At 39.0% G+C, this 12,023-nt stretch overlaps 1 protein-coding gene across 2 annotated transcripts in view; it reads right to left on the reverse strand.

Annotated features, from left to right (window-relative positions):
- Positions 1 to 11,218, reverse strand: part of ACSS2 (acyl-CoA synthetase short chain family member 2) — a 44,671-nt gene extending 33,453 nt beyond the window's left edge. Inside the window, exons 1-2 of one of the 2 annotated variants that reach the window (XM_010975157.3) lie at positions 10,983 to 11,218; positions 4,316 to 4,511 (exon numbers count right to left, since the gene is read on the reverse strand). In XM_010975157.3, coding sequence (XP_010973459.1) covers positions 4,316 to 4,511; positions 10,983 to 11,166 — 380 coding nt within the window. In that variant the 5' untranslated portion in view covers positions 11,167 to 11,218. The remainder of the gene's footprint in view (positions 1 to 4,315; positions 4,512 to 10,982) is intronic. The other variant, XM_010975158.3, reaches the window with a different exon arrangement.
- Between the last annotated feature and the right edge of the window lie 805 nt (positions 11,219 to 12,023).

The raw sequence follows: 12,023 nt of genomic DNA on the forward strand, positions 1-12,023 counted from the left end.
GGCGTTTGCACTTGCTCTTCCATGTACTTGGAATATTTCTGTTTCCCAACCCAACTATGTGCATGGCACAATCCATTTCCGTCATGTTTCTGCTCAAATGTCACCGTTATCAGAGAGTGCTTCCCTTATCAAGCCCCACTCTGTTGTCATTTTCTTTTCCTTGCACTGCTTGGTATTTTTCTATAGCTTATCACTATCTGTCATATATTTATTGGTTTTTTTGTTTATTGTCTATCTCCTTAAGCTAGAGTATAACCTCCATGAGGTCAGGGAGTTTGTTCAGAATACTGCCTAGTACATAGTAAGTTCTTAATAAGTACTGAATGAATAAATTGTTCCCTGCATAAACCCTTTACTCTAGACAGACTTAGTCATCTCACCATCCCAATACAATAATAGTGGCGGCCGACATTTACTGAATGCCTTCAATGTGCCAGGAATTGGACACATGGATTTGTTATCCTTTTCAATCCTGTTTAATTGACAACTCCATGAGATAAAAGCTATTTTTATCCACATTTTACAGTTGAGAAAACTGAGGCTTAATGCGGTTAAGTAACTTGTACAAAATCATAAAGCTAGATAGCAGCAGAAACAAGACTCAAATTAGGTTAGTTTGACACCAAAACCCATTATCCTAATTTTTACTTATACTGCCTCCCTACAATGCTTTCTCCCTTCTATGAACTATCTGTGTAAGTGGCTCTGTGCAATTTGGCCTATAATTGCTTTCACGCTGTTTCATGTAGGCCTATTTGGTCTTCCCAAGCAGAATATAAACTCCATGAGACCAGGGTCTGAGCCATTTATAATGATAATACATTTATTTTACACTTTAAAACAAGTTAATTTAAAGTTAATTTTAATTAATTTAACTAACACGGCTGATTTCTCTTTTCACTTGTTACAGCCAAGTACTGCACAACTAGAATAATGAAGTATAGCTGACCTTTGAACAACACAGGGTTGAACTGCGGAATCCACTCATATGCAGATTTTTTTCAATCATAAACACTACAGTACTACACAATCCACTGTTGGCTGAATCTGTGGATGCGGTACCTCAGATACAGAGGTTACCAGAGGGCCAACTATAAATTTTATGCAGATTGGACTGTGCAAGGGTTTGCACTTGTAACCCCCAAGTTGTTCAAGTGTCCACTATAGTATCATATGGTAAAAAGAGTAGATGGCTAGGGGTGAGGATGTCTGGAGATTAGTCTCAGCTCTGTCTCCAAGCAGGTTTATTACCCTTCAGCAAATCACTTAGCTTCTCTGACCCTTAATCTACATGTCTGTAGAGAGTTGGCCTAGATGGACTCTATAAACAGTCACTTCAAGTTCTAAAAATACTATTATTCCATGAATATTTACAATGTGTCAAGCCAAAAGTAAAAGGCCAAATTTTTCCTTAATATTATTCTATTTTAGCTAATGGGAGTACTTTCCTAAGAGTACTATTTCCTTTGTAGATTATTTCAGTATGTGTATAAGACATGCCCTAAAACAAGAAATGAGCTACAAATGTGGTTTGCTAATGCCACTATAGCTATCTAAATGTCTAGCTTAAAAAGAAAGTCATATTATGGCTCCATAAGAAGTATACCAACTGAAGCAAATCACTGAAAAGATGTCATTTTTTAAAACATTAATAAAAATTAGAGCAGGAAGAAGGTAGGCTCCAAGACAAAGAACAAAGAGGAAAAGGAGGGCTTCATAGAATAAGTTATGTGACAGAGAGTCTGAAAAATATTGAGTATATGATAAAGACAAATAGTACAAGAAAAATGGCAGGTAATTTTTAACTTCAGAGAAAAGAAAAATCCGTACATAAAAGGAAATGCAATCATGATATATAACTCTTATACAAACATTGATTTTAAATTAACTATTAAACAGAGCTACAATTATACTGAGACGGGAAATAAGTTGGAGAAATATATAAGAACTGAATTCTCATCTATCATAAAAGGAAGTCAATACTTTTAAAAACACAGTAGCATAAGCATATCATTTTAAAACATGGAGGTAAAAAAGAGAAATAACCAAATATCTGGCATATTTGCACTTTACTCTTATAAAAAATGTGATTTATTTGTAGCTTGCTTTTGCGTTAATGTAAACTTAAGAGAACTGAATAATAATGGCCCATGTGGTACTTGTCTCCCAGTCTTCTTACTTCTGTACCATAACACCTAACATAGGACTAAGTAACCAATATCTTAAAAAATTCTTGTTGGTTAAGTGACCAATGTTAAAAATGGAGTGAAAATGTCTTGTTATAGAGTTACAGAATTTTGCACTAGAAGTAAATGTAGAGATGATATAATCTAGTGCTTCCCAAATTGGTGTTCCATGGAATACTGCTTCTTGTGATGTTAATAACGTGCTGCAAAAAGTGTTTGGGGCTCAAATAAACTTTGGAAATCCCATGTTAAAATTAACCAGGTGTTTTTACTGTAAGGACTTCTTGGAATTTACTATGTATAATATATATTGGTTATCTCACAAAGGTAATGTATTATGTATTATTCCTCAGACTCATTTGTTTCATGAATTATGAAGCTCCTGCTAATATCTCTAGTAATTAGTGGTTCCTAGAACATCCTTTGGAAAACACTGATCTAATCTACTCTCCTTCATTTTACAAATGTGGAAGGACAGGCTCTGTTCAGGTATGGATGGTAGGGGAACTAGAAAGAAGGGCTTCAGGATTCTGGAACAATCTCCAGTGACTGAACAACTCTGGCCTGTGCTTTTTCATTCTTTCATCATGCATCCAAATTATTTCAAACCAGGGAACAAATTTAGACAAAAGGTCCTCTGCAGACCTTTAAAGGTTTTCTGATCCCTAAGGAACCTAGGAGGTTCAAGTGTCAGCTGGAGTTCAAGCATAAAGTCCCAGGGAAAGAGCTAAAGAAGGTCTCCTTTCATAGACAGACTATGATTTTCAGGAGCAAAGTGACCCCAAATCATGCAATGGTAATGTGATAATAGACGACTCATATTTGTACAGTGTTTTCCAATAAACAAATAAATGCTTTTACAACATCATCTTGATTCTCATAACAATCTAATAAGAAAGACAAGGGTGGAATTATTGTCCCCATTTTATGGATGAGGAAACTGACTCTCAGAGAATTAAATGTCTTGCCTATGGTTACACAGCAAGTGAATGGCAGAGTTGGAATGAGAACCTGAATTTCATGTATCTCAGGTTAGCACTTTTCACAATACGTGACACAAACTGGGCAGATTTTTGCTAAGTACCAATTTAACTCTTCCATGAAAGATCCAAACTGCTCCTATTGTCTCGCTTTAAAAGAAATAGATCAGTTCTTAAAGTGCTCATGGTTGGTGGCACAATCAGCACCTCAATAACTGGAACTTCAAGGTCCTATTTTAGGTTCAGCTTAGTAATATCTCCTATAAGCTGTAATGCTAAGAGGAAGGGGTCTTAGACAGTTCCCAATGGGGAGGTAGCATGGCCTAGTGTTAAAAGCAAGGAGTCAGACAGACTTCGGTTTGAATCCAGACTGTACTCCCCCTGTGACCTTATTCACTATGAAGCACAGATGGGTGTTTCATTTCTTCAACTATAAAATGGAGCCCAGAATACCTATTTTGCAAAGCTGTTGAGATGCTAATATAAGAAATTAGAAGGATAGTATAGTGTTATGGCTAACAGTATAAACTCTGGAAGTGTACTACATGGGTTTGAATCTCAGCCCTGCTTCTTACTAGTGGTATGACTTCAAATAAGTCATTTATTTACATTTCAGAATTTCAGTTTTCACATATGTAAAATGAGGAAAATAAATAACGTATTCTTAGTTGCTGTGACTATCAAATGAAGTATTTGTTAAGCACTTGAGCATAGTATCTGGCATATAGCTCAATCAATGATAATGATGATAATAGTGGTGGTGGTAATGAAAAACCCAATATCCATTTTTCTCTCAAAGCAAGAATGAGAAAGAAAGCTACTCAGTCCTGTTTGTTTCCATTTACCCTCTCACCTTGCTCCTCTCCAAATAAAGTTGAGAACACTAGACTAGAAATCAGGACAGTTGGCTTTGAATGTCACTTCTGTCACATACTAGTTATGTAATTTTAAGGAAGTCATATTAACTTCCTTGAGGTATTTTTCCTTACTTGAAACATTAAGTTAACAATACTTTGCTTATTCTTCTGGGTTGTGGTAAGCATCAAGTGAATCCATGGATTTTTAAGGTACTTTGTGAACTATGAAACACTACATTAATGTGAGGGGTGACTTTTTATCTGCCACAGGCTATAAAATAGATATTTTTACCAGTAAAAAGCAACTTTATCACCAAGTTTTTTCTCATGGACAATTCGATCCAGCACGTTGTAGCAGATGTTGGTAGTTGCTCCTTTCATCCACTCAATAAAGATTTTCCCTTTAGTCACATCAAAGTTGTACTGGAGGAATGGACCAGGACATGAGGTCTTCCAGTAAAATTCCTTGGCAATGTCTCCCCAGAATTCTGCAACAGAAAAGGAAGCCCAGACATCCTCAGCTTCTCAGACATATTTATCTTAGATGGCTTACCAATCTATGCACAGGACCAAGTCACAAGCTCTCTGCCCTGTACTCTAGGACTTACCACCTGGGTCCCTTCTCTACCTATCTAATCTTAACACTCACCACTCTCCTAAACCAACTTCTATTCCCATGAGCTGAATCTTGACTCAAATTTTTTCCCTCCCTCCTGTGAATGAAAAATGTTGCCTGTCATATCAGTAAACAAAGGATGTTGCAGCTCTCAGCCACTGCAGCCACCCACAACAGTGCACCCAGAAAGAACAGGATACTGGCCCTAGATAGCTAAGGCATATCAAAGGAATGATTTCAATGAGCCTAGACTCCAGTATCTTCACATATATAGAAAAGCGTTAAATTCCTTGAGATACCTGGTTTCTTTAATTAACAGTAATCTTTTGATATTCCAACTTACCTGGTCTTTGTTGCAAAAACTCCTATATATCCTGGCTCCTCCCTTACCTCTTCAGAGCAGTCATTCAGAGCTATTGAGAGGCTGCCTCCTGGGCTTGAAGTCCTCAGGAAGTCAGGCAAATAAAACATAATTTCCCAACTTTTAGGTTGTGCATTATTTTTCAGTAGACACTCCTCAAAATTGCCACTCCTTTATTCACCATCTATTCAAACTGTGGTTACCTAGTGCCTATCACAATGCCTAGCACACTGTAGTCAATCAGTAACTTTTAAAATGAATTAATTAGTGAAAGGAAGAAATTCTTTACCTACAGAGCCTTCCATGACATTGGAAGGCTTAATTTGTTCATTCGCTCTCAGCAATTATTTAATGAGCATCTCTTTCTCCTATTACTACTTACCCAAGTGTTGCTTGCTTTGTGCCAGATGTTGCTTTAAGCTCTTTAAATGTATTATCTCATTTAGTTCTTACTATAACCCTAAGAGGTAGGCTTTTTTTTCATTCTTATTTTATTGATATGAAAATCAAGTTAAGTAATTTGCCCAAGGTTATACATTAACTAAGTCAAGATTTGAACTGCCTTGAGGAAGACATTTCTGCTAAAATCTGAAAGATGAAAGTTTTTCTCCACACTTCCACCAGGAAAGACATTACTATGGGACAGAAAAGAACTAAGGGTATATGTTAGGAGGAACTCCCTCAGTCTAAAGCAATGAGAATAAGAGAAAGACTAGCAGGAATTGATGTATAAACTGGGCAGATCACACAATCCTTCTGGGCATAAGGAATTTGGTATTTACCCTAAGAGCAATGGAAAGCCATTGCAGGATTTTAATCAGGAGAGGGACATGATCAGATTTACAATCTTGAAATATTGCCTGGCTACTCTGGAGAAAAGGTAGTCAATAGGTTAAACATTAGATTGTAGAACACCTAAGATAATCTCAGTACTGGATCAGGAGCTAGAGGGGAGAGAGACACAGAATCATAACAATGGAAGGAACTTTAGAAGTTATCAACCCCTCATTTTACTGATAAAAAACCACATTTATAAAGGGAAAGTGACTTGCTCTCATGGTTACATGATTTATTTTACACAATCTGGTTAGAGAGGTAAGACTATACATAAAATATTTTTGAATGTACAAGACAGAATATAATTGAAAGCTAAATCATATGGTGTACAACTTGCAATGAATTAAATAAATTCAAATTAAATCAACCCCAAGGTACCATTATATACCTATAAAACTAGCAAAGACTAAAAAAAAAAGAAGAAAAAAATGAAGTCTAATGCCTAAGTGGGCCTAGAAAACAGATACTCTTATATGATGATAGTCTTGTAAGAAACTGGCACAATCTTACTGAACAGCAGGTCAGTGCCTGACAAGAGCCATAAAATTTTTTATATCTTCTCATCTGCTAACTTAACTTTGGAGAACACAGTCTAAGAAAATAATACCAAAGGAAAATAAGTGATTAATAAAGAGATGTTTATACTAACACTATTTATAATGGTGAAACTGGAAACAACCCAAAAGCCCAACAATCAAAAAACTGATTAAAACTAGTAATACTAGTAGTGATACAATAAAATACTAAATGGACATTAAAGACAGCAAATGGGAACTGGCATTTTAGTAAATGCCATTAATGTCCAAGTATTGGGCTAATCTCGTTTAATCTTTATACGGCCTTATGAAGTATACATTAATTATCCTAATTTATAGATGTGAAAATTGAAGCCCAGGAAACATAGGAAACTTTCCCAAGCATCACACAGCTAAAAGTAAGAATACAAAATCAGACCGACCCTAAAGTCCATGTTGTTACAACTACATTGAGTATATACATGTGTATACTCAAAAAAATGTTTTTATTAAAGTATAGTCAATGTACACTGTTGTATTAATTTCTGGTGTACAGCATATGATTCATTTATACACACACATATATATATCTCCCTTTTCATATTCTTTTTCATTATAGGCTATTACAAGGTATTGAATATAGTTCCCTGTACTCCACACTAGAACCTTATAAACAATAGTTTATCTATTTTATATATAGTACTTAGTATCTGCAAATCCCAAGCTCCCAGTTTACCCCTCCCCACCCCCTTTATCCCTGGTAACCACAAGTTTGTTTTCTATGTCTGTGAGTCCATCTCTGTTTTGTAAATAATTTCATTTATGTCCTTTTTTAAAAGATTCCACATATAAGTGATATCATATGGTATTTTTCTTTCTCTTTCTGGCTTATTTCACTTAGTATGATGATCTCCAAGTCCATCCATGTAGCTGCAAATGGCATTATTTTATTTTTTTATGGCTGAGTAGTATTTCTGTGTGTGTGTACCACCTCTTCTGTATGTAATAATCTGTCGATGGACATCTAGGTTGCTTCCATATCTTAGCTATTGTAAATAGTGCTGCTATGAACACTGGGGTGTGTGTATCTTTTCAAATTAGAGTTTCCTCCAGATATATTCCCAGGAATGGGATTGCTGGATCATAAGGTAAGCCTATTTTCAGTTTTTTAAGGGATCTCCATATTGTTTTCCAGAATGGATGCACCAAACTACATTCCCACCAACAGTGTAAGAGAGTTCCCTTTTATCCACATTCTCTCCAGCATTTGTTATTTGTGGACTTTTTAATGATGGCCATTCTGACTGGTGTGAGGTGATACCCCACTGTAGTTTTGATTTGCATTTCTCTGATAATTAGCAATACTGACAATTTTTTCATATGCCTATTGGCCATTTGTATGTCTTCACTGGAGAAATATTTTTAAGTGACAGTAGTAGATATAGATTATGTAAAACTGTTTATAAACCACATTTATGTTCATCAACAGGAATGAAGAAAACTGAGTTTTATGATCACTTAGTTTTTGTTTTTGTTTTTTTCTGGTGGAGCTGTTGAACTCTGGATGTTTCTTTGGCACACAATCTGACTACTGAAGAAGTTTAGAAGAAGAAAAGATGAACATGGACTGGGATAATCAGGAAAAGCTCTGTGGAATTGGTGGGACTTGACTAGATAGAGAGAACAGAAGAAATGGGCAAAGAGAAGAGATACGGACTTCTGTTTATCTAGTATGTCAACAAGAATGACCTGTGTAGAATGAGGGAGGGGTATATGGTACAAAGTAGTGGGAGAGAGGGATCCAGAGTTAGAGTGGGCTAGTTATCCAGAAACCTTGAAAGAAAGGCAGAGTTTTAATTTGAAACTGTAGGAAATATGGAACTACTGAACGTTTTTGAAATGGCATATGAAAGCAATGTTTCCAGAATATCAATCTAATAGTGTTTTTAGGTAAATCTACCAGGAACATTGGAGATGAGGGAGACTAGGGGAGAGAACCAATTAGGAAGTTGCTTCCTTGAATTAAAAGGGTCTATGGGAATGGAAGAAAAGATAATCTGAGAGACACTCTGAAAGAATATTTGACAAAATTTGGTGAAAGACAAACTATGAGATCAGAGAAGAAGAACAATATAGTTATTGGGAATATAGGTTCTGCAATCAAGACTACCTTGGTTCAAATCTCAATTTAATTAATCTCTCTAAGCTTCAGTTTCCTTCTCCATAAAATGGGGATAACAGTCTCTATAGCAAATCAAACAGAATTTGTGCTTAGTAAGTAGTAAGCAATCTATAAATAAATAAGATATATGGATAGACAAGATTTTGGGTAGTGCCATTAACAGGGATTAGAAAATTAGGGAGGAAAGCAGGTTTGGGAAGGAAAATTGGTAAATCCGAGTCAGTCATGTTAAATACGGTATAACATCAAAGTGTGTGAATAAAATGGTCTACAGGCCTATGAAATTTGGGACTAGACCGTAAGTCAGATCCCAGATATAGGCATTATAGTGATAGTAATAGCTCATCCCTGGGGAGAAGATATTTGGAAATCATATATTGAATAAGGGGTTAATATTCAAAATATATAAAGAACTCATACAACAGCAAAAAATAAATAAACAACCCAATTAAATTAACAGAGGTGCTAAATAGACTTTTCAAAGACATACAGATGGCCAACAGGCACATGAAAAGATGTTCAATATCACTAATTATTAGGGAAATGCAAATCAAAACCATAGAGAGATATCACCTCACATCCGTTTCAATGGTTATTATCAAAAAGGCAATAAATAACAAGTTGGAGAGGATGTGGAGAGGAGGCAACTCTCATGCATTGTTGGTAGGAATGTATATTGGTGCAGTCACTTCAAAGTATGGTGATTCCTCAAAGAATTAAGAATAGAACTATTATATGATCCAGCAATTCCTCTTCTGAGTACTTTTCTGAAGAAAACAGAAATACTATTTTGAAAAGATACATGCACTCCTATGCTCATTGTAGCATTACGTACAATAAAAAGCAACATATGGTAGCAACCTAAGTGTCCATCCATAGATGAATGATAAAGATGTGGTATGTATAGATTTATACATATATGGCTATATGAATATTAATCATAAAAAATAAAATCTTGCCATTTCAAAAACCGTATGATATCATTCAGATGTAGAATGTTAAAAAACCAACCAAACAAAACGAAATAAATGAGCAAACCAAACTAAACAAAAAAACACATGCAGACACAGAGAACAGATTAGTGGTTACCAGAGGGGAGCCAGGGTGGGTGAAATGAGTAAATGGAGGCAACCATATGGTAATGGATGGAAACTAAATTTTTTGTGGTGATCATGCTGTAGTGTATACAGAAGTAGAAACAGAACGCTGTACACAGGGAACTAATATACTGTTACCTCAATTAAATAAAATAGCTCATTGCTGGAAACAGATGGACTCATAACAGGAGAAAATATAGAGGGGGAGGAGAAGTGAAAAGAGGTCTGAGGACTAAACTTGGACACTGCCTGAAGCATTTAACCCCCTTCCACTTGATTCAATCCTATCTTGCATTACTCAATAATTGTTTCATCCACATTGTTCTGTTATCAAACTAACGGCCATTTATTGAATGCCTGCTGTGCATCAGACACTCTATAATGCCCAATTTACTTATTACTCATTTTAGCCCTCAAACCAACCTGTGAGGCAAGATTATTACCCCTATCTTATAGATAAAGAAAAGGAATTTCAGACAGGTTTTTAAATCTGCCTCACACGGTAAATGAGTGGTAGAGCCAGGATCTAAATCTAAATTGTTCTGGGTTTGATTCAGTGGCCCATACTCGTCCCACTGCCAAACCTCAGGCTGCATCGGGTTGCAGGTACAGTTGTGACGGGTTACCCAATCTAAGAGCAAAGATGGGGAATTTTCCTCACACATTCTTAAAGACATAGAAGCATCTATCAGAATCTGAGTTATTACAATCCCAGTCCTAACGTTTTAAAGAGGCAACATTTTAGTGACTTGTTCAGTCTTATATCTTCTATTGGGATTTCTGAAATACTAAAAATAGATCTGGGTCTCCATTACTAATTAGGGGACCCCCGGATGGGCACTAGACGGGTTACTGCCCCTCAGCAGGGGAGACTAATCCACGGGTAAAAGGTGTCCGGAGGCAATCACTGAACTGGTGTGAAAGGCGGCAAAGAAAGTTCTTCTGGCCCTCTCCCCTCAAGGCGGCCCCTCGCCCCTCAGAACCCGTCTTTTCACCTGAGAAACTCTCCTCTTCTTAGACACTTGCACTCTCCTCACAGAACCCCCAAGCCGCCAAGGAACTCCCCAAGTCCTAGGGAACCCTCTTTTCCTCACAGAACCTTCCTTCTCTTCAGAGAACCCCCCTCTCCTCCCGGAACCCCCTTTCCATCTCCTCCAAGAACTGCAATTCTTCCCTCACAAAACCTCTATCTCCCTTCAACTTCCCAAGGGAACCCCATTCCCCCACGGAACCCCTATCTCCTCACGGAACCTCCATTTCCCCACAGAACGCCCCCAATTCCTCACTCCCCTGTGAACCCCCACTTCTCTGCTCCCTGACGTCCCTCAGGCCCTCCCGGGCCCAGCCTCACCTCGAGGCTCCTCCACCGAGCGCCGGTGCAGCTCGCGGTAGCGCTGCAGCGAGGGGACGTGCGCGGAACGGCTGACCTCGGGCGGCGGAGACCAACTCCGCGCCTGGCTCCGGGCTCCAGGCTCCTCCCGGGTCCCGCTCCGGCTCCCGCTGTCGTTCCGGCCCCGCTCCTCGGGAAGCCCCATCGCCTCAAGTTCCGAGCACCCTAGCGGCCGCGGGTGCCCAAGCGCGGAAAACAGGCCGACGGAGGGGCGGGGCCTTAAGTGAAGGGGAGGGGCCCGTGGCGGGGCGGGGCTTAGGCAGCTGGCGGGGTGGGAGGTCCGGAGGAGCGGAGCCATGCCTGGCGGAGGTGGAACCACGGCTGGAGAAGAAACCGATAGGGAAAAGTCGAGCATTGCTTGGGAGATAAGGGCGGAGCTGGTTTGCCGAAGGAGTGGGGCCGTAGAGTGAACGCAGAAGGGGCGGGGCCGGGCGTGACAGGAGAGAGGGTCGGCCCATGGAGTGACCGGGAGTGGCGAGGCTGTATGTGACAGGAGAGGAGGCAGGACCATGGAGTGCCCGGGGTGGTGTCTTGAATTACTGACGAGGAGTTGGGTGAGGGCGGGGCTCGAGCGGGGAAGAGCTGGGCTAAAGAGCGGAGTTGGGTCGGGCCCATCATGGAGCCGCCCCGTGGTCTGATTGCACAAACCTGTCACCCCACCGAGTTGAGCAGCCAGGTGGAGTAAGGTCCTTTCCGGGAGACAGCCTTCCTCTCTGGAAACTATCTCCCACTCTGAGTAAACTCAGATTTCTCCCACCCCAGAGGATAAGTCTTTACTTTCCCTGCCTCCACAAATTTCCATCCAGACCTAAAGTGCAAAGACTCATTAAGTAAAGACTAGGAGGTGACTTCAGGCCTTTGCTAATAAACTCATTCCTCATTGCACACATGGTAAACTCGGGGAAAGGGAAGAATTTGCACAAGGTCACAGAGAAAGCAACGACCAAGTTAGGGCCAAACCTAGGTCTCCCGACTCCAGGTCTTTTTGCTGCCTTATTTGGC

The sequence above is a fragment of the Camelus dromedarius genome, chromosome 18 (genome assembly GCF_036321535.1).
Source record: "Camelus dromedarius isolate mCamDro1 chromosome 18, mCamDro1.pat, whole genome shotgun sequence".
NCBI classification, from domain to species: Eukaryota; Metazoa; Chordata; class Mammalia; order Artiodactyla; family Camelidae; genus Camelus; species Camelus dromedarius.